We start from the raw sequence: 23869 nt of genomic DNA, 5'->3' as shown, positions 1-23869 counted from the left end.
CAGTTCAAAGCCAGCCCGGGCAGGAAAGTCCATGAAACTCTCATCTCCAATAAACCACCATAAAACCAGAAGTGGCGCTGTAGCTCAAGTGGTAGAGCACTAGCCTTGAGCTGAAGAGCTGAGGGACAGCACTCAAGCCCAGAGTTCAAGCCCCATGACCGCCAAAAAAAAAAAAAAGAATATCAGCTGTGAGCAAAAGAAAGGCAAGCAAAAACACAAGGCCCTGAGTTCAAGCCCTGGTACTGGCACAAAACAGAGAAAGAGAAGCTGGGCCGGTGGCTCACAACTATAATCCTAGCTACTCAGGAGGCTGAGATCTGAGGATCATGTTTCAAAGCCAGCCCAGGCAGAAAGTTCATGAGACTCTTATCTCCAATAAACCACCAGAAAACTGGAAGTGGCGCTGTGGCTCAAGTGATAGAGTGCTCCCCTTGAGCTGAAGAGCTGAGGGACTGCTCCCAGGCCTGAAGTTCAAGCCCCAGAACTGACAAGAGAGAGAGAGTAATGTTGGGCTAGAGGTATGGTTCAAGCACTAAAACTTTAGCTGAGCAAGTGCAAGACCCTGAGTCCAAACTTTGGTACTGCTAAAACAAAAGGGAACAATATTCAAAAAGCATCTGGCACTGAGGGGCTTTCTCGAAACTGTCACCATCATGGTCACTGTCAACAGAGGTACATTTCATGATATCCGAGAGGGAATTACAACTCCTGAGGTGCTAGGTAAATGTGCACAAAGAACAGATCCCTGGGCACTTTTAGAGGTAGTGATTGATAGGCTGAAAAGGTGGCTCAGTGGTAGAGTGCTTGCCTTGCATGCACAAGGCCCTGGGTTCGATTCCTCAATACCACATAAGCAGAAAAAGCCAGAAGTGGCGCTGTGGCTCAAGTGGTAGAGTGCTAGCCTTGAGCTGAAGAGCTGAGGGACAGCGCCCAGGCCCAGAGTTCAGGCCCCACAATTGAAAAAAAAATAAAAAAAGTAGTGGAGCCAGGAGCTGGTAGTTCACACCTGCAATCCTAACCACTCAGGAGGCTGAAATGTGAGGATCACAGTTCCAAGCAGCCCAAGCAGGAAAATTGGAGATCTTTGTTTTTTTTTTTTTTTTTCTTTAGTCCTTGGGCTTTAACTCAGGGCCTGAGCACTGTCCCTGAGCCTCTTTGTGCTCAAGGCTAGTGCTTTACCCTCGAGCCTCAGTACCACTTCCAACTTTTTTTGTTTTGCTTTGTTTTTGTTGGTCATGGGGCTTGAACTCTGGGCCCAGGTGCTGTCCCTCTGCTCTTCAGCTCAAGGCAAGTGTTCTACTACTTGAGCCACAGCGCCACTTCCAGTTTTTTGGCTCATGGGAGAGAAGAGTCTCACAGAATTTTCTGCCCAGGCTGACTTTGAACTGCAATCCTCAGATCTTAGCCTCCTAAGTAGCTGGGATGACAGGCCTGAGCCACCCGCGCCCAGCCCACTTCCAGCTTTTTCTGAGTAGTTTATTGGAGAAAAGAGTCTCACAGGGGCTGGGAAAGTGACTTAGTGGTAGAATGATTGCCTAGCATACATGAAGCCCTGAGTTCAATTCCTCAGTACCACATAAACAGAAAAAGCCAGAAGTGGTGCTGTGGCTCAAGTGGTAGAGCACAGAGAGATTCAGGGACAGAGCCTAGTTCCTGAGTTCAAGCCCTAGGACTGGCAAAAAAAAAAAATGTTTTTAAAGAGTCTCACAGAGGGCTGGGAAGGTGGCTCAGTGGTAGAGCACTTGCCTTGCATGCCAGAGGCCCTGGGTTCAATTCCTCAGCACCATATAAGCAAAAAGAAAAAAGCCAGAAGTGGAGCTGTGGCTCAAGTGGTAGAGCGCTAGCCTTGAGCTGAAGAGCTGAGGGACAGCACCCAGGCCCAGAGTTCAGGCCCAAGACCAGACCCAAAAAAAAAAGAGTCTCACAGACTTTCCTGCCCAGGCTGGCTTCAAAATGATCCTCAGATCTCAGCCTCCTAAGTAACCAGGAATACAGGTGTGAGCCACCAGAGACTCCAAGTTGTGAGATTCTAATCTCCAATTAAACACCAAGAAAAGGGCAGAAGTAGAGCTGTGGTTCAAGCCCTAGAGCACCAGCCTTGAGTACAAAAGCTCAGGGACATGGGCTGGGAAGGTGGCTCAGTGGTAGAGCGCTTGCCTTGCATGCATGAGGCCCTGGGTTCGATTCCTCAGCACCATATAAGCAGGAAAAAAAGCCAGAAGTGGTGCAGTGGTTCAAGTGGTAGAGCACTAGCTGAAGAGTTGAGGGACAGTGCCCAGGCCCAGAGTTCAGGCCCCACAACCAAACCCAAAGCTCAGGGACAGTGCCCATGTTCTGAGTTCAAGCCCTAGGACCAGCACATAAAAAAAAAAGTGGAAAAAAAGCAGTGGCTGAGAGTTGAAAACACAGAATGAAAGCAAGCAGTGTCCAGGTACTGGCCCTCACTCCTGAGTTCTTTTTTTTTTTTTTTTTTTTTTTTTGGTGGGTCGTGGGGCTTGAACTCTGGGCCTGGAAACCGTCTCTCAGCTCTTCAGCTCAAGGCTAGTGCTCTACCACTCGAATCACAGCACCACTTCCGGTTTTCTAATAGTTTATTGGAGATAAGAGTCTCACGGACTTTCCTGCTGGGGCTGGCTTTGAACGGTGATCCTGAGATCTCAGCTAGCCTGAGTAGCTAGGATCACAGGCGTGAGCCACCGGTGCCCGGCTGCTCCTGAATTCTCGGCTGCTCCTGAATTCTTGCTGCTGCGGCCCCTAGAAACCACACTGGGCCACAGGTGGGGGCGGGGCTGCCACCATGATCATGCCCATCCGTGCCAGTATTCCCCCAGGGCCACAGCAAGTGACCTTTGGCAGAGAGCTGGGCTCCATTCACGTGGCTCCTCAGCCACTCTCCCCACCAGGTCCCCCTGCTCCCCCGTCCACCTCACACCCACGTCCACTTCCCTCCTGCAGCCCCTTACCTGGATACCTGATGTTAGCCAGGTGAGAAATTAAGGAGCTGTAGTGTGTGTTCTCAGCATACTCCTCGATCTACAAGGGAAACGGAGCCATTGACACAGCGAAGCAGAGACCCAGGTGCCCGGGGCCTCTTCCTCACTAAGCCCCACCTGGTCTCCTTTGCTTGCTTGCCTGCCTGCCTGCCTGCCTGCCTGCCTGCCTGCCTTCCTGCCTTCCTTCCTGCCTCCCTGCCTGCCTGCCTGCCTTCTTTCCTTCTTTCCTTCTTTCCTTCCTTCCTTCCTTCCTTCCTTCCTTCCTTCCTTCCTTCCTTCCTTCCTTCCTTCCTTCTTTCCTTCCTTCCTTCCTTCCTTCCTCCTCCTCTCTCTCTCTCTTTCTTTCCTTTCTGGTGGCCCATGAGGCTTGAACTCAGGGCCTGGGACTGTCCCTGAGCTCTTTTGCTCAAGGCTAGTGCTTGAGCCAAAGCACCATTTCTGGTTTTCTGGTGGTTAACAGGAGATAAGAGTCTCCTGGACTTGCCCTTCCAGGCTGGCTTTGAACCACAATCCTCAGATCTCACCCTCCTGAGTAGCTAGGATTGCAAGTGTGAGCCACCTGCGCCTGGTCCAAGTCCGGTATTCTTGAAGACAGTGTTCCTGGGCTCGGTCTTCAGCTCTCACCTGTGTCACATGAGCCCTGTTTTCCAGGCAGTGAGGTTTTCCTGGCCTTGGCCAGTCTTGCCCTGATGAGCTCCCGGGTGGGCCACTCAGAGGAGTGATGGGGTGGGGACAGACGAGAAGCCCACAGACATTCGCCATCCTTATTTAAGGTGCTAGCCACATTTTATGAAGAAAAGCCATAATTTGTTGCTTGCTCCGGCGTGTTCCAGAGCACCAAAATGATCGGGTTTTATATTTTTGTTTTTGTGGTCCTGCAGAAATGGTTCATTTTTGTTGTTTTGTTTTGACAAAAATTACCTATTTTAATACTTACTTTTGGAGAATTAGACCCCTGTCTTCAGCCACCCAGCCCTCAGCCCCATACCTGGACATCTTTAGGAATGCAGAGGTGCCAGGCGCCTGTGGCTTACACCTGTAATTCCAGGACTGGGAATGTGGCTTAGTGGTAGAGTGCTTGCCTAGCATGCATGAAGCTCTGGGTTTCATTCCTCAGTACCACCTACATAGAAAAAGCCAGAGTGGCACTGTGGCTCAAGTGGTAGAGTGCTAGCCTTGAGCAAAAGAAGCTCAAGGACAATGCCCAGGCCCTGAGTTCAAGTCCCAGGACTTGCAAAAAAAGAAAAAGAAAAAAAAGCCAGGCGTTGGTGGTTCACGCCTGTAATCCTAGCTACTCAGGAGGCTGAGATCTGAGGATCATGGTTCAAAGCCAGCCCAAGCAGGAAAGTCTGTGAAACTCTTATCTCCAATAAACCACTAGAAAACCGGAAGTGGCACTGTGGCTCAAATGGTAGCGTGCTCGCCTTGAGCTGAAGAGCACAGGGGTAGCACCTAGACCCAGAGTTCAAGCCCCGTGATCGACCAAAAAAAAAAAAAAAAAAAAGTGCTGGGTGCTGGTGGCTCATGCCTATAATCCTAGCCACTAAGGAGGTTAAGGTCTGAGGATCACAGTTCAAAGCCAAACCAGGCAGGAAAATCCATGGGACTCTTACCTCCAGTGAACCAGCAAAAAGCCAGAAATAGAGCTGTGGCTCAAGTGGTATAGCACCAGCCATGAACAGAAAAGCTAAGGTCAGTGTGCAGGGCCTGAGTTCAAGCCCAAGTACTTGCCTTTGGCTGGGTGCCCCCAGGCCAGGGATGACAGCTTGGATCCTGACACCCTTTTCTTTGGTACCAGTCCTGAGACTTGAACTCAGGGCTTAGGTGCTTTCTCTGAGTTCTTTTGTTCAAGGCTTACACTCTACCACTTGAACCGCACCTCTATTTCTGGCCTTTGATGGTTACGTTGGAGATAAGAGCCTCACAGCCTTCCCATGTGAGCTGGTTTGGAACTGCAGTCCTCAGATCTCAGCCTCCCACGTAGCTAGGATTTCAGGCGTGAGCCCCTGGCATCCCAAATGCCTTTTAAGTCTTCTTGTTTCAGTTACCCAGGGCCCTGTCGCTGGCAGCATAGACGGAGCGGGCAAGGACCCCCTTCCACTGGGCAGCCTTACCAGGGATTGTGAGCTCAGGACGGGATGAAGAGTGAGAGCCAGGAAGACCTCATCCAAACTCACACGCCTGGGATGGGCCTACCTCCACACACGCACACCTCCACACACACCTACCTCCACACACACCTACCTCCACACACGCACACCTCCACACACACCTACCTCCACACACACACACCTCCACACACACCTACCTCCACACACACCTACCTCCACACACGCACACCTCCACACACACCTACCTCCACACACACCTACCTCCACACACACACACGTCCACACACGCACCTACCTCCACACACACACCTACCTCCACACACACACACCTCCACACACACACCTACCTCCACACACGCACACCTCCACACACACCTACCTCCACACACACACCTACCTCCACACACACACCTACCTCCACACACACCTACCTCCACACACACCTACCTCCACACACACACACCTACCTCCACACACACACCTACCTCCACACACACACCTACCTCCACACACACACACCTACCTCCACACACACACACCTACCTCCACACACACCTACCTCCACACACACACCTACCTCCACACACACACACCTACCTCCACACACACACCTACCTCCACACACACACCTACCTCCACACACACCTACCTCCACACACACACACCTCCACACACACACCTACCTCCACACACACCTACCTCCACACACACACACCTCCACACACACCTACCTCCACACACACACCTCCACACACACACATCTCCACACACACACCTACCTCCACACACACCTACTTCCACACACACACACCTCCACACACACACCTACCTCCACACACACACCTACCTCCACACACACACACCTACCTCCACACACACACACCTACCTCCACACACACCTACCTCCACACACACACCTACCTACACACACACACACCTACCTCCACACACACACCTACCTCCACACACACACCTACCTCCACACACACACACCTACCTCCACACACACCTACCTCCACACACACACACCTCCACACACACACCTACCTCCACACACACCTACCTCCACACACACACACCTCCACACACACCTACCTCCACACACACACCTCCACACACAAACCTACCTCCACACACACCTACTTCCACACACACACACCTCCACACACACACCTACCTCCACACACACCTACCTCCACACACACACCTACCTCCACACACACCTACCTCCACACACACCTACCTCCACACACACACACCTCCACACACACACACCTACCTCCACACATGTACCTAACTGCACACACACCTACCTCCACACACACACCTCCACACCTACCTCCACACACACACCTACCTCCACACACACACCTACCTCCACACATGTACCTACCTCCACACACACACCTACCTCCACACACACACCTCCACACCTACCTCCACACACACACCTACCTCCACACACACCTTCCTCCACACACACACCTACCTCCACACACACACACCTCCACACACACACCTACCTCCACACACACCTACCTCCACACACACCTACCTCCACACACACACCTACCTCCACACACACCTACCTCCACACACACACCTACCTCCACACACACACCTACCTCCACACACACACCTACCTCCACACACACCTACCTCCACACACACACCTACCTCCACACACACACCTACCTCCACACACACCTACCTACCTCCACACACACCTACCTACCTCCACACACACACACCTACCTCCACACACACCTACCTCCACACACACACACCTCCACACACACCTACCTCCACACACACACCTCCACACACACCAACCTCCACACACACACCTACCTCCACACACGCACACCTACCTCCACACACACACCTACCTCCACACACACACACCTCCACACACACCTACCTCCACACACACCTACCTCCACACACACACACCTCCACACACACCTACCTCCACACACACACACCTCCACACACACCTACCTCCACACACACACCTACCTCCACACACACCTACCTCCACACACACACACCTACCTCCACACACACACCTACCTCCACACACACCTACCTCCACACACACACCGACCTCCACACACACACCTACCTCCACACACACACACCTACCTCCACACACACACCTACCTCCACACACACCTACCTCCACACACACCTACCTCCACACACACCTACCTCCACACACACACCTACCTCCACACACACACCTACCTCCACACACACACCTACCTCCACACACACACCTACCTCCACACACACCTACCTCGACACACACACCTACCTCCACACACACACACCTACCTCCACACACACCTACCTCCACACACACACCTACCTCCACACACACACCTACCTCCACACACACACACCTACCTCCACACACACCTACCTCCACACACGCACACCTCCACACACACACACCTCCACACACACCTACCTCCACACACACACACACCTCCACACACACACACCTCCACACACACACCTACCTCCACACACACCTAACTCCACACACACACCTACCTCCACACACACCTACCTCCACACACACCTACGTCCACACACACCTACTTACCTCCACACACACCTACCTACCTCCACACACACACCTACCTCCACACACACACACCTACCTCCACACACACCTACCTCCACACACACACACCTCCACACACACCTACCTCCACACACACACCTACCTCCACACACACACCTCCACACACACCAACCTCCACACACACACCTACCTCCACACACGCACACCTACCTCCACACACACCTACCTCCACACATACACCTACCTCCACACACACACACCTACCTCCACACACACACACCTCCACACACACACCTACCTCCACACACGCACACCTCCACACACACCTACCTCCACACACACCTACCTCCACACACACACCTACCTCCACACACACCTACCTCCACACACACACCTACCTCCACACACACCTACCTCCACACACACACCTACCTCCACACACACACACCTACCTCCACACACGCACCTACCTCCACACACACACCTACCTCCACACACACACACCTACCTCCACACACACACACCTACCTCCACACACACCTACCTCCACACACACACCTACCTGCACACACACACACCTACCTCCACACACACCTACCTCCACACACACACCTACCTCCACACACACACCTCCACACACACACCTACCTCCACACACACCTACCTCCACACACACACACCTCCACACACACCTACCTCCACACACACACCTCCACACACACACACCTCCACACACACACCTACCTCCACACACACCTACTTCCACACACACCTACCTCCACACACACACACCTCCACACACACCTACCTCCACACACACACCTCCACACACACACATCTCCACACACACACCTACCTCCACACACACCTACCTCCACACACACCTACCTACCTCCACACACACCTACCTACCTCCACACACACACCTACCTCCACACACACACACCTACCTCCACACACACCTACCTCCACACACACACACCTCCACACACACCTACCTCCACACACACACCTCCACACACACCAACCTCCACACACACACCTACCTCCACACACGCACACCTACCTCCACACACACCTACCTCCACACATACACCTACCTCCACACACACACACCTACCTCCACACACACACACCTCCACACACACACACCTACCTCCACATCTACCTCCACACACACACCTACCTCCACACACACACCTACCTCCACACACACACACCTCCACACACACCTACCTCCACACACACACCTACCTCCACACACACACACCTCCACACACACCTACCTCCACACACACCTACCTCCACACACACACACCTCCACACACACCTACCTCCACACACACCTACCTCCACACACACCTACCTCCACACACACACCTACCTCCACACACACCTACCTCCACACACACACCGACCTCCACACACACCTACCTCCACACACACCTACCTCCACACACACACCTACCTCCACACACACACCTACCTCCACACACACACCTACCTCCACACACACCTACCTCCACACACACCTACCTCGACACACACACCTACCTCCACACACACACACCTACCTCCACACACACCTACCTCCACACACACACCTACCTCCACACACACACCTACCTCCACACACACACACCTACCTCCACACACACCTACCTCCACACACGCACACCTCCACACACACACACCTCCACACACACCTACCTCCACACACACACACCTCCACACACACACACCTCCACACACACACCTACCTCCACACACACCTACTTCCACACACACACACCTCCACACACACACCTACCTCCACACACACCTAACTCCACACACACACCTACCTCCACACACACCTACCTCCACACACACCTACCTCCACACACACCTACGTCCACACACACCTACTTACCTCCACACACACCTACCTACCTCCACACACACACCTACCTCCACACACACACACCTACCTCCACACACACCTACCTCCACACACACACACCTCCACACACACCTACCTCCACACACACACCTACCTCCACACACACACCTCCACACACACCAACCTCCACACACACACCTACCTCCACACACGCACACCTACCTCCACACACACCTACCTCCACACATACACCTACCTCCACACACACACACCTACCTCCACACACACACACCTCCACACACACACCTACCTCCACACACGCACACCTCCACACACACCTACCTCCACACACACCTACCTCCACACACACACCTACCTCCACACACACCTACCTCCACACACACACCTACCTCCACACACACCTACCTCCACACACACACCTACCTCCACACACACACACCTACCTCCACACACGCACCTACCTCCACACACACACCTACCTCCACACACACACACCTACCTCCACACACACACACCTACCTCCACACACACCTACCTCCACACACACACCTACCTGCACACACACACACCTACCTCCACACACACACCTACCTCCACACACACACCTACCTCCACACACACACCTCCACACACACACCTACCTCCACACACACCTACCTCCACACACACACACCTCCACACACACCTACCTCCACACACACACCTCCACACACACACACCTCCACACACACACCTACCTCCACACACACCTACTTCCACACACACACACCTCCACACACACACCTACCTCCACACACACCTACCTCCACACACACACCTACCTCCACACACACCTACCTCCACACACACACCTACCTCCACACACACCTACCTCCACACACACCTACCTACCTCCACACACACCTACCTACCTCCACACACACACCTACCTCCACACACACACACCTACCTCCACACACACCTACCTCCACACACACACACCTCCACACACACCTACCTCCACACACACACCTCCACACACACCAACCTCCACACACACACCTACCTCCACACACGCACACCTACCTCCACACACACCTACCTCCACACATACACCTACCTCCACACACACACACCTACCTCCACACACACACCTCCACACACACCTACCTCCACATCTACCTCCACACACACACCTACCTCCACACACACACCTACCTCCACACACACACACCTCCACACACACCTACCTCCACACACACACCTACCTCCACACACACACACCTCCACACACACCTACCTCCACACACACCTACCTCCACACACACACACCTCCACACACACCTACCTCCACACACACCTACCTCCACACACACCTACCTCCACACACACACCTACCTCCACACACACCTACCTTCACACACACACCGACCTCCACACACACACCTACCTCCACACACACCTACCTCCACACACACACCGACCTCCACACACACACCTACCTCCACACACACACCTACCTCCACACACACCTACCTCCACACACACCTACCTCCACACACACACCTACCTCCACACACACACCTACCTCCACACACACACCTACCTCCACACACACCTACCTCCACACACACACCTACCTCCACACACACACACCTTCCTCCACACACACCTACCTCCATACACACCTACCTCCACACACACACCTACCTCCACACACACACACCTCCACACACACACACCTCCACACACACACCTACCTCCACACACACACCTACCTCCACACACACCTACTTCCACACACACACACCTCCACACACACACCTACCTCCACACACACACCTACCTCCACACACACACCTACTTCCACACACACACACCTCCACACACACACCTACCTCCACACACACCTACCTCCACACACACACCTACCTCCACACACACCTACCTCCACACACACACCTACCTCCACACACACCTACCTCCACACACACCTACCTCCACACACACACCTACCTCCACACACACCTACCTACCTCCACACACGCCTACCTACCTCCACACACACACCTACCTCCACACACACACACCTACCTCCACACACACCTACCTCCACACACACACACCTCTACACACACCTACCTCCACACACACACCTACCTCCACACACACACCTCCACACACACCAACCTCAACACACACACCTACCTCCACACACGCACACCTACCTCCACACACACCTACCTCCACACATACACCTACCTCCACACACACACACCTACCTCCACACACACACACCTCCACACACACCTACCTCCACATCTACCTCCACACACACACCTACCTCCACACACACACCTACCTCCACACACACCTACCTCCACACACACACACCTCCACACACACCTACCTCCACACACACCTACCTCCACACACATACACCTCCACACACACCTACCTCCACACACACACACCTCCACACACACCTACCTCCACACACACACACCTCCACACACACCTACCTCCACACACACACACCTCTACACACACCTACCTCCACACACACACCTACCTCCACACACACAAACCTACCTCCACACACACACACCTACCTCCACACACACACACCTACCTCCACACACACACCTACCTCCACACACACACACCTACCTCCACACACACCTACCTCCACACACACACACCTACCTCCACACACACACACCTACCTCCACACACACCTACCTCCACACACACCTACCTCCACACACACACACCTCCACACACACACCTACCTCCACACACACCTACCTCCACACACACACCTACCTCCACACACACACCTACCTCCACACACACACACCTACCTCCACACACACCTACCTCCACACACGCACACCTCCACACACACACACCTCCACACACACACACCTACCTCCACACATGTACCTACCTGCACACACACACCTACCTCCACACACACCTACCTCCACACACACACCTACCTCCACACACACACCTACCTCCACACACACACACCTCCACACACACACCTACCTCCACACACACACCTACCTCCACACATGTACCTACCTCCACACACACACCTACCTCCACACACACACCTCCACACCTACCTCCACACACACACCTACCTCCACACACACACCTACCTCCACACACACACACCTACCTCGACACACACCTACCTCCACACACACACCTACCTCCACACACACACCTACCTCCACACACACACCTACCTCCACACACGCACCTACCTCCACACACACACACCTCCACACACACACCTACCTCCACACACACACACCTCCACACACACACCTACCTCCACACACACACCTACCTCCACACACACCTACCTCCACACACACACCTTCCTCCACACACACACACCTACCTCCACACACACACCTACCTCCACACACACACCTACCTCCACACACACACACCTCCACACACACACCTACCTCCACACACACACACCTACCTCCACACACACACCTACCTCCACACACACACCTACCTCCACACACACACCTACCTCCACACACACGCCTAGCATGGCCTACCTCCACGAAGGCCGCCATCACAGCCAGACCATCCGGTTTATCTTTAGCCACATCGTAGCTCTCATACTTGGCATTGTAGTGAACAAGGTGCATCTGTGGGAGCAAGACCAGGACGGGGAAGGCCAGTTCGCGACTGCTCACGCCACCGCGCGCCGGTGGCTCGCGCTGTCACCATAACCACTGCAGCAGCCGCGATCTGACAGGCTGAGGGTCACGGTGGTAGGGCACTAGCCTTAAGGAAAAGGGCTCAGAGACAGTGCCCACGCCCAAGCCCCACGAGGAAGGATGGCAGGAAAGAAGGGAGGGAGGGAGGGAGGGAAGGAAGGAAAGAGGGACGGGGGGAAGGAAGGGAAGGAAAGGAAAACGACTGTAGAGCTTGAAGGACAGAGGCCGTGGGGCGTCGCTCACCTCAATCACGCGCCTGATCCCATCGATGGTGTGCTCAGAGCCGCTGAGCTCGTACGACGCACCGCCCCAGTGGTAGTGCATCTGCGTGGCTTTGTACACGGCGCCGTCTGGGGCCGTCAGCTGCATGGTGGGGGGCAGGGTGATCTGCACTGGGAGAAAGAACATGGACATGGTGCCCCGAGCCTTTAGGTCAGGTCGCATGCCAGCCACTGCCCACCTGCCCACACCAGCCCATCCCTGAGTACTGCCAGCTTAGCTCGCCAGGAGCAAGGGCCCTAAAGGGACATGAAGCGGTTGAGGTCAAGACCGAGTCCAGGCCAGACACCAGCAGCTCACACCTGTAACCCTAGCTACTTAAGAGGCCACCAGCTGAGGATCGTGGTTGAAAGCCAGGCTGGGCAGGAAAATCTGTCAGACTCGTGTCCCCAGTTAACCACAACTTTGAGGGTTTTTTTAGGCTAGAAGTAAAACTGTGTGATAGTAGAACCAAGTGAGAAAGTGCTAGCCCTGAGCAAAAAAGCTAAGGAACAGCACCCAGGCCCTGAGTTCAAGCCCTATGACCAGAGCGCACGCGCACGCATGCACACACACACACACACACATACACACACACACACATCAGTATTTGGAACAAGATGAAAGCACCTTTAAAAAATTTACCTCTGGGTGCTAGTGGAACACGCCTGTAATGCTAGCTACTCAGGAGGCTGAGATCTGAGGATCTACTTCAAAGCCAGCCCAGGTAGGAAAGTACTAGAGACTCTTATCTCCAATGAACCCAAAAAGCTCAATGTGGAGCTGTGGCTCAAGTAGTAGGGGACAAGCCTTGAGCACAAAAGCGAGAGAGAGAGAGAGAGAGAGAGAGAGAGAGAGAGAGAGAGAGAGAGAGAGAGAGAGAGAGAGAGAGAGAGCTCTGACAATAACAGGTGGGAAGCTGGGAGCCAAGGGCAAGGTGAGAGCTAAGGGGACAGCTCGTACACACACATGTATGTACATGCATGTACATGTATGCACATGTGTGCACATGTATGTACTCGTACACACACATACACACAATGGGTGTGAAAGTCAGAATTCCATTCTCCACTCTGGAGGGACTGGAGGGACAGAGCTAGGGAGCGGGGCCTCTTGGGATTGATTTGCTTCATTTTCCTCCCCAGGGACTGGGCGTGAGGCCCAGCGTGGCCCTGGTGCCTTCTGCGCCTTGCCTAGCTGCTGGCTCTACCCCGAGGGAGGGAGCGCCCACGCTGGCTTCTAACACCATATGGCATGGAAGCTGACCGGCGAAGAGAGGCCCTGCTCGCCGGTGCATTGTTCAACAAGATGGGAGAGCAAGGACCAAGAATCTAGGCCCTCCTCCAGATACACAGACCCACCATGGCCCCACCTGTGCCCAGCCACATATAACCATACACGGCCCCACCTGTGCCCAGCCATGCGTAACCACACACAGCCCAAACTGTGCCCAGCCACGTGTAACCACACACAGCCCAACCTGTGCCCAACCACATATAACCACACACAGGCACAACCTGTGTTCAACCACACGTAACCACACACGGCCCAACTTGTATTTAGAAAAACCCACAGCAGGCTCTGGTGGCTCACACCTGTAATGCTAGCCACTCAGGAGGCTGAGATCTGAGGATCATGGTTCAAAGCCAGCCAAAGCAGAGAAGTCCAAGAGACTCTTATCTCCAATTAGCCAGAAGAAAGCCAGAAGTGGAGGTAAGACTCAAATGGCAGAGCGCTAGCCTTGAGCAAAACAAACATCAAACTAGCAAGAATGTGAGTTCAAGCCCCAGTATTAAAAAAAAAAAAAAAAAAAAAGATAAAAACAGGGAAATAGCTGGGCACCCGTGGCTCACGCCTGTCATCCTAGCTACTCAGGAGGCTGAGATCTGAGGATCGCAGTTCAAAGCCAGCCCGGGCAGGAAAAGTCCATGAGATTATCTCCAATAAACCACCAGAAAACCAGAAGTGGGGCTGTGGCTTAAGAGGTAGAGGGCTTGACTTGAGCTGAAGAGCTGAGGGACAGTGCCCAGGCCCAGAGTTCAAGCCCCACAACCAGGAAAAAAAAAAAAATACAGGAAATACTTATAATCCTAGCTAGTCAGGAGGCTGAGATCTGATAATTGCAGTTCGAAGCCAGCCAGGGCAAGAAAGTCCATGAGACTCTTATCTCCAATTAACCACCAGAAAACTGGAAATGGTGCTATGGCTAAAAGTGGTAGAGCAATAGCCTAGAGTGAAATTGCTCAGGGTCAGTGCTCAGGCCTTGAATTCAAGCTGCAGGACTGGCCCCCCCCAAAAAAATTACTACTTGAGCCAGGCACCTGTGTCTCATATCTGTCATCCTAGCTACCCAGGAGGCTGAGTTCTGAGAATCATAGTTCAAAGCCAGCCTGGGCAGGAAAGTCTGAGATTTTTCTCTCCAACTAACCACCAAAAAGTTAGATGGGGAAGTGTGACTCAAGTGGTAGAATACCAGACTTGAACAAAAAAGTTAAGGGATAGGCTGGGAGCTGATGGCTCACGTCTGTAATCCTAGCTACTTGGGAGGCTGGTATCTGAGGATCATGGTTTGAAACTAGCTGAGACAGCGAAGTCTGTGAGACTCTTATCTCTAATTAGCCACCAGAAAACAGAAGTGGAGCGGTGACTCAAAGTGGTAGAGTGCTAGCCTTGAACAAAAGAGCTCAGGTAACAGAGTCTGGGCTGTGAGTTTAAGTCCCATGACTGCTATTTAAAAAAAAAAAAAAGTTAAGGGACAGCACCTAGTCCTTGAGTTCAAGCCACAGTACTGGGATTAAATATGTGTGTGTGTGGAGGGGGGTGTGTAAGCTTTAAACTTTTAAAAGAAGGTTTATAGACAGGTGCTAATAGTTCATGCCTGTTAGCTTAGCTGCTCAGGAGGCTAAGATCTGAGGATCATGGTTTGAAGCCAGCCCAGGAAAGAAAGTCCATGAGAATAAATAAAATTAAATTAAATGAGGTTGATAGAGTCCGCTCTGCCAACAGCAGCAGGAGCCTGGGAGCCAAGCAGCAGGCCAGAGCTGAACGGATGGTGTGGGGCAGGGCCAGTGGCTCCAGTGATGCAGCTCATGCTTAGCCAGGGCCAAGCACTGAGTGCGAGCCGGGCGCCAGTGCTCACACCTGGAACCCTAGCTAGTCAAGAGGCTGAGATCTGAGGATCGTGCAGTTCAAAGCAAGCCCGGGCATGAAAGACCATGAGACTCTTATCTCCCATAAACCACCAGAAAACCGGAAGTGGTGCTGAGACTCAAATGGTAGAACACTCGCCTTGAGCTGAAGAGCTGAGGGACAGCGCCCAGGCCCAGAGTTCAAGCCCCATGAATGAAAGAAAAAAAAAAATTAAACCTATTTCCCAAAACAGGTTCAGAAAAATGTATTGACTTCCAAAAGCGGTTGCTCCATGTTATGAAGCATGAATCCCACCAATTTCTCATTGGACAAGAAAAACAAATAAACACAAAAGCAGAGCATTTTTTGTATTCAGAAAAACAGAACAAGTATTATCCTAGCTGGTTGGGAGGCTGAGAACAGGAGGCTCTTGGTTTGAGGCAAGCTCAGACAGAGCAGTTCACTGGACAGCACTGGCATGTGCCTGTCATCCCAAGCTAAGATTGTGAAGATAGCAGGTCAAAGACAGCCACGGCAAAATAAATAAATAAATAAGCCCTCTACATCCCAAAGCCCTCTACATGTTGTCTCTAAGTAAGAAAGTAGATGAAGTGGCTCAAGCCTGTGATCCCAGCAAAGACAGGGAGCCTACAGTATCCTAAAAATAGCCAGTGAAGTCAGCAGTGTGGCTCATGCCTGTAATCTTAGCTACACAGGAGGCTAGGCTCTGAGAATTGCAGTTCAAAGCAGTCTCGGCAGGAAAGTCTGAGGTTCCTATTGCTGATAAATCACCAAAAAACTCCAAGTGGAGCCTCTAGCTGAAGTGGATCAAGTGGTAGAGTGCTACCTTGAGGAAAAAAATAAAAAAGTACATGGGCCGTGCTCTGGCCCTGAGTTCAAACAACAGGACCAGCAACTAATTAATTAACTTGTAACAAAAAGAGCTGGAGGCATGGCTCGGTGATAAAGCATCAGCCTACCAAGTTTGAAGGCCTGAGTTCCAACTTCAATACTTAAAAAAATATATATGATAAAGAAGAAAACAGTCAGTAAAGGCCGTGAAACCCAATGAATGATGGAGAAGCTGACCCAGATTAGAGTTGAGCCGAGAGGAGCAGGATGACTAAAGGCAATGTGAGATCCTGGATTTGATCCTAGGTCTAAAAAAAGACAGGCATGTGAAAGTGAGGTAATGCACACGAAGTCCGTAATTGATCACGCTGTGTCCATGTCACCTCCTGATAGCAAATGTACTGTGATTAGAAGATTTTAGTATTAGGGGAGTGAGAAAGGTTGGGGAACTCACAAGGTCACTTGTGCAATTATCCATCTCAGAATAAGTTGAAAAGCAAAACAAAAAACAAACACCAACTGCCATGTGCCCTCAGCCCTCAAAATCAAAGTCAGCAGAGACTCCTGCGTCTTCTCTGAACCAGTGCGCCCTTCTCTGAGCATTCTTTTTTTTTTGCCAGTCATAGGGCTTGAACTCAAGGCCTGAGCTTCTTTTGTTCGAGGCTGGTGCTCTACCACTTGGGCCACTTCTGGCTCTTTCTATATATGTGGTACTGAAGAATCGAACCCAGGGCTTCATGCATGCTAGGCAAGCGCTCTACCACTGAGCCACCTTCCCAGCCCCTCTCCGAGCATTCTTGAGTCTGCCCTGTGTGGGGCTCCATGGCAGGAACAGTGCTAGAAAGAACACTATGCTTTGTCCTTACTCTTCTAAGAGCTGACTTAAATCGCCAGTGGGTTATCTGAAGAAAATTTGCTCTTCCTGCTCATCGGGAGAGGCCCAGAGCTTCAGGCCATTCTGCAATTCTAGGGCCTATGAAAATGTGTTTTAGACAATTAAAAACTCATTAGCTAGGGATGAGAGTGCACACGTGTACTGTTAATCTCGAGAGGCAGAGGCCGGAAGATCATGAGTCTCAATAAATATACGTGTGTGTGTGTGTGTGTGTGTGTGTGTGTGCGTGTGCGTGTGCATGCATGCATGTGCTTGTGTCTTTGAGACTCTGATCACCTAGAAACCACAAAAAGCCAAAAGTGGAACTGTGGCTCACATGGTAGAGCACTATAGCCTTGAACACAAAAGCTCAGGGACAGCGCCAAGGCCCAGAGTTCAAACCCCAGGACTGGCAAAAAAAAAAAAAAAAAAAAAAAGCCAGCAGCCCAATTCTCACTGTCAACAGGTTTCTGGCATTGGCACAGTGCCCTCCCCCCCCAACTTAAGCCTCACCCCCAGCCAGTGTGCATGTCCACCACCACCACCCCCATCCCCCACAGACCTCCAGGGCTATGTGCACCTGGGCCGGCCTCCTCACCTGTGTGGCCATTGTTGGTCATAAGGAATGGGCTTCCTTGGCTGTCCCCATAGCCCGTCAGCTCTAGAGGCTGCAGGTCAGGGTTGAAGCGGACCTTCCTCCTCTGCAGGTCGATGGGTGACTGCCGCTGTCCCCCGCAGTCCGGGTACTCCTCTGGCCAGTGGGTCTCATCCAGCACGCCCTCTGTGACAGCAAAGCGCTCAGTTGAACAGGCGGCTCAGAGGCTGAAACCTGAGGATCGCCGCTCAAAGCCAGCAAAGCCAGGGCAAAGTCCGTAAGACTCTTATCTCCACTTAATGACCAGAAAAGCCAGAACTGGAACTGTGGCTCAAGTGGTAGAATGTTATAGCCTTGAGCAGAAAAGCCCAGGGTCAGTGCCCAAGCCTAGAGTTTAAGCTCCAAGACTGTGCACATGTGCTCATGTGGGCATGCGTGCGTGCGCGTGTGCGTGGGCGCACATGCACGCGCGCGCACACACACACAGCCTTTGTGCACACCTTATCCAACCAGGGACCACCAGGGAGATGTACACAGGCTGACTGCTAGAAGCAGAAGCAAGGCCCCCAGAAGGAGGGCCAAGAGGGACCAGAGTACCACACAGGGTCCTCACTGGGCGTCGGTGCTCATCTCGCCCGCGGTCACCGCTGGCCCAGGATCGTGACTCCGTGTTGTAAAAATCTTGAGTGTTAGTTCAATACTTGGCTCAATTTGTAAAAAGCCAGACTGGAACAAAAAAAAAAAGCTGAAGAACAGCTCCTCCATGCCTTAAGTTCAAGCCCCAGTACTGGCACTGAACAAAAAATTCAGTCTGGGCATGGTGATGAGTCCTGTAGCCCGGTGCCTGGAAGGCGAGGTGGGAGGGTCACGTGACTCCACAGATCTGAGATCTGGATGGGTAACGTAAACTCTGTCTCTAGATAGATGATGGAGAGAAGACAGAGAAAAAGGGAGACACAAAGAGACACAGAAAGACAGACAGACAGAGAAAAAAGAAAAAAAGGCAGAGCAAGGAAGTTAACCATTTTGAGCCTGGTTAATAACCCTAGGCCCCCAGAGTAATGAAGGCTAATGATTGTTCTGGATCTTTCCATCCACTCACCCCACCCCCGTAAAGGGCTTTGTCTGCCCATCTGCGGGTGTGGGTCCAGCCTCTGTGCTTCCTTCCTGGGGTTCGGCGTGGGATGGACAGCTACGGAGGGATGCTCCCTGCGCTCTGCCTTGCAGAAGTTAGCTTTGATTTCTCTGATCTACTCTTGGCGTTGTTTTTTGTTGTTTTGTTGTTGTTTGTTTTTGTCAGCCGTGAGGCTTGAACTCTGGGCCTGGGCACTGTCCCTCAGCTCTTCAGCTCAAAGCGAGCACACTACTACTTGAGCCACAGCACCACTTCCAGTTTTCTGGTGGCTTATTGAAGATAAGAGTCTAATAGGCTTTCCTACCCAGACTGATTTTGAACCATGATCCTCAGATCTCAGCCTCCTAAGTAGCTAGGATGACAGGCGTGAGCTACCAGCGCTTGGCTTAATAATTTGTCTTTAAAACTAAATTCATGGAAGCAGGATGGCAGGGTCAAGGCCAGAGGGCTTCCTGACACTCTCCTTCTTGGATCCAGATGTGGGCCCTCTAATCACCCACAATCTTCCTTCTGAGCCCTTGGCCAGCCCCCGAGTGCTCTGAGGAGCCCAGACTCCCAGACAGGGCCCTGGGCCCAGGGAACAGACAGGACTCCCCCCCCCTCCTAGCCAGCCCCACACAAGCAAGCCCTGGGTCCTTCCCGGCTGCTGGACAAGCTCTTTCCCTCCAGAGCAGGTCAGTTGGCCGGGGGTCCCTCTGAACTTCCTGACCCCCATCCCTCAGGACGCCCCTAATTTCACTGCATTGAACAGGCTGTGTGTCCCCGCGGTCTGGGAAGGACAAACATTCAGAGCAGGCTCAGCTTAGGTGTCTTCTGCTCCTGCACCAGCCAGAAAGCTTCCAGGAGGCCTTGAGGCCTCATTCCTGGAGGGGTACAAGCAGGATGTCCCCCCAACAGTCATCGGAGCGGTATTTAGTGCCCACACATCCCACAGACACAGCTCCATGTGGACTTGAATGACAGCCAGATGGCAGGTGTGTGTGTGTGTGTGTGTGTGTGTGTGTGTGTGTGTGTGTGTGTATGTGTGTGTGTGTGTGTGTATTTTGGGTGCCAGTCCTAGGGCTTGACTTCAGAGCTTGGACACTGTCCCTGAGCTTTTTTACTCAAGGCTAGCACTCTACCACAAGCCGAAACTCCACTTTGGCTTTTTTTTTTTTTTTTTTTGGTCAGTCCTGGGGCTTGAACTCAGGGTCTGGCCGCTGTCCCTGAGCTTCTTTTGCCCAAGGCTAGCACTCTACCACTTGAGCCATAGCGCCACTTCCTGCTTTTTCTGTTTATGTAGTGCTGACAAACCAAACCCAGGGCTTCATGCATGCTAGGTGACACTCTACCACTGAGCCACCTTCCCAGCCCCAGTTTTGGCTCTCTGTGTGTGTGTGTGTGTGTGTGTGTGTGTGTGTGTGTGTGTGTGTGTGTGTGTGTGTGTGTGTATGTGATTAACTAGAGATAAGAGTTTCATGGGGCTGGGAAGGTGGCTCAGTGGTAGAGCGCTTGCCTTGCATGCATGAGGCCCTGGGTTCGATTCCTCAGCACCACATAAGCAAAATGAAAAAAGCCAGAAGTGGCGCTGTGCCTCAAGTGGTAGAGCACTAGCCTTGAGCTGAAGAGCTGAGGGACAGCGCCCAGGCCCAGAGTTCAGGCCCCACAACCGGACCCAAAAAAAAAAAAAAAGAAAAAGAATTTCATGGACTTTTCCTTCCTGGGCTGGCTCTTTGAACCCTGATTCTCAGATCTCAGCTTCTTGAGTAGTGAGGATTACAGGTATGAGCCACAGGTGCCCAGCATGGCAGGGGTTTTAATTGTGCCTCTTAGAATTCTGGTTTTAGCCAGGCGCCGGTGGCTCACACCTGTAATCCTAGCTACTCAGGAGGCTGAGATCGAGGATCGCAGTTCAAAGCCAGTCCAGGCAGGAAAGTCCATGAAACTCTTTTTTTTTTTGGGGGGGGGTGGTCCAGTTGTGGGGCCTGAACTCTGGGCCTGGGTGCTGTCCCTCAGCTCTTCAGCTCAAGGCTAGCGCTCTACCACTTGAGCCACAGTGACACTTCCGGCTGTTTTTTTTTCTGCTTATGTGGTGCTAAGGAATCGAACCCAGGGCCTCAGGCATGCAAGGCAAGCGTTCTACCACTGAGCCACCTTCCTAGCCCCATGAGACTCTTATCTCCAATAAACCACTAGAAAAACCTGAAGTGGCGCTGTGGCTCAAACAGTAGAGCACTTGCCTTGAGCTGAAGAGCTGAGGGACAGCACCAGGCCCAGAAAACAAAAAGAAAAGAAAAGAAAAAGAATTCTGATTTTAGCCTGAAAGCCAACCAAAGAAAGATAAATGGGTTCCAATCAAGCCAAGCACTCTGGGTAATCTGCATATCGGCATTTCCATTTCTGAGGAAGCTTCCAGAGCCTTCTAAAAACTTTATTTTCCACTTCCATGGGCACGATGCAGATGGCTTCCCGGTCAGAAGCAGCTCAGGTGCAGTGGGGAGGGCTGGTTATAAAGCACAGAGCCCAGGCCAGGCTGGGGGAAGGGAATGTTACCTCCCTGTCTCCTTCAGATTCATCTGGGTCTTCATTTGAAGACTGAAAAGCAAGCATCCAAACCCCAACAAGGAACTGTGGGCCCACCAGGCACCAGTGGCTCACCCCTGTAATCCTGGCTACTCAAGAGCCTGAGATCTGGAAATCAGATGTAGTCTGCCTATGCAGAAAAATCCCTGAGAGTCTTATCTCCAATTAACCAACAAAAAGCTTAGAAGTGAAGTTGTGGCTCAAGTGGTAGAGTACCAAGAAGGCTAAAAGATAGTGCCCAGGTCCTGAAATCAAACCTCAGGACTGGCACAAAAACAGCAAAAACCAAAGCCAGGCGCTGGGGGCTCACGCCTGTCATCCTAGCTATTCAGGAGGCTGAGATCTGAGGACTGCGGTTCAAATCCAGCCCAGGCAGGAAAGTCTGTGAGACTCTTATCTCCAATGAACCACCAGACAAACTGGAGGTGGAGCCGTGGCTCAGAGTGGTAGAGTGCTGGCCTTGAGTGGAGAAGTTCAAGGACAGCACCCAGGCCCTGAGTTCAAACCTCACAACCAACCAAAAGAATTAAAACCACACAGCCTGCATGGGGCTTCGTCACCAAGCAGTGAAACTGGGTGGCTGTGGTCCTGAGGAAGGAGAGGTGCCCCACAGGGTGGGGACCCCAGAGCCCTACAAGGATGATAGCTTACCTGAATAGGTCCAATCAGCGCCATGCTGGGCCTGGACACCCAGAAAGATCAGCGACAGCAGAGCCACGAAAGCCAGCATGGCGGTGCGCAGCGGGAAGCAGGGCGGCCCGTGGGGAAACCTGCTTTTAAAAGCCCAGAAACTGTAAATAACAATTTACCACGTCCAGCTGGCCAATCCGCCCTGCGCAGCACCCACTAAGCAATAACATCCTCCCACAAAAGACCTTCTCACTCCCGCACGTGCCTCCCTCCTCCCGGCATTAGCATAGCCAATTAGCCCACGTCTGTTCACCCGGTGGCTTAGGAAACCCAGCTGATGGGTGGCACAGTGCAGCCATTGTGGAGCAGGAGGATGAGTGATCTGTGGGAATGGAAAAGGCCCCAGGCTCGGAGCATCGGGGCTTCCTGGCTCGCGTATTTCCTCTGCCCTTTCTCCTGGCGGCTGCAGGATCACTGAGGCGGGAAGGTCATCTCTGAGC

General features: G+C 52.6%; 1 protein-coding gene across 1 annotated transcript in view; it reads right to left on the bottom strand.

The window, feature by feature from the left end:
- The window catches only part of Ca6 (carbonic anhydrase 6), a 30035-nt gene extending 6553 nt beyond the window's left edge, over positions 1–23482 (bottom strand). The window contains exons 1-5 of the mRNA XM_070036942.1: positions 23391–23482; positions 19046–19228; positions 13578–13726; positions 13170–13262; positions 2964–3033 (exon numbers count right to left, since the gene is read on the bottom strand). Of these exons, the coding sequence (XP_069893043.1) occupies positions 2964–3033; positions 13170–13262; positions 13578–13726; positions 19046–19228; positions 23391–23469 (574 nt within the window). The 5' untranslated portion in view covers positions 23470–23482. The remainder of the gene's footprint in view (positions 1–2963; positions 3034–13169; positions 13263–13577; positions 13727–19045; positions 19229–23390) is intronic.
- Positions 23483–23869: the final 387 nt, after the last annotated feature.

The sequence above is a fragment of the Dipodomys merriami genome, unplaced genomic scaffold, assembly GCF_024711535.1.
Source record: "Dipodomys merriami isolate MVZ:Mamm:240054 unplaced genomic scaffold, mDipMer1.0.p SCAF_28, whole genome shotgun sequence".
In the NCBI taxonomy this organism is placed as follows: domain Eukaryota; kingdom Metazoa; phylum Chordata; class Mammalia; order Rodentia; family Heteromyidae; genus Dipodomys; species Dipodomys merriami.
This window is presented reverse-complemented; position numbering and strand designations above follow the sequence as displayed.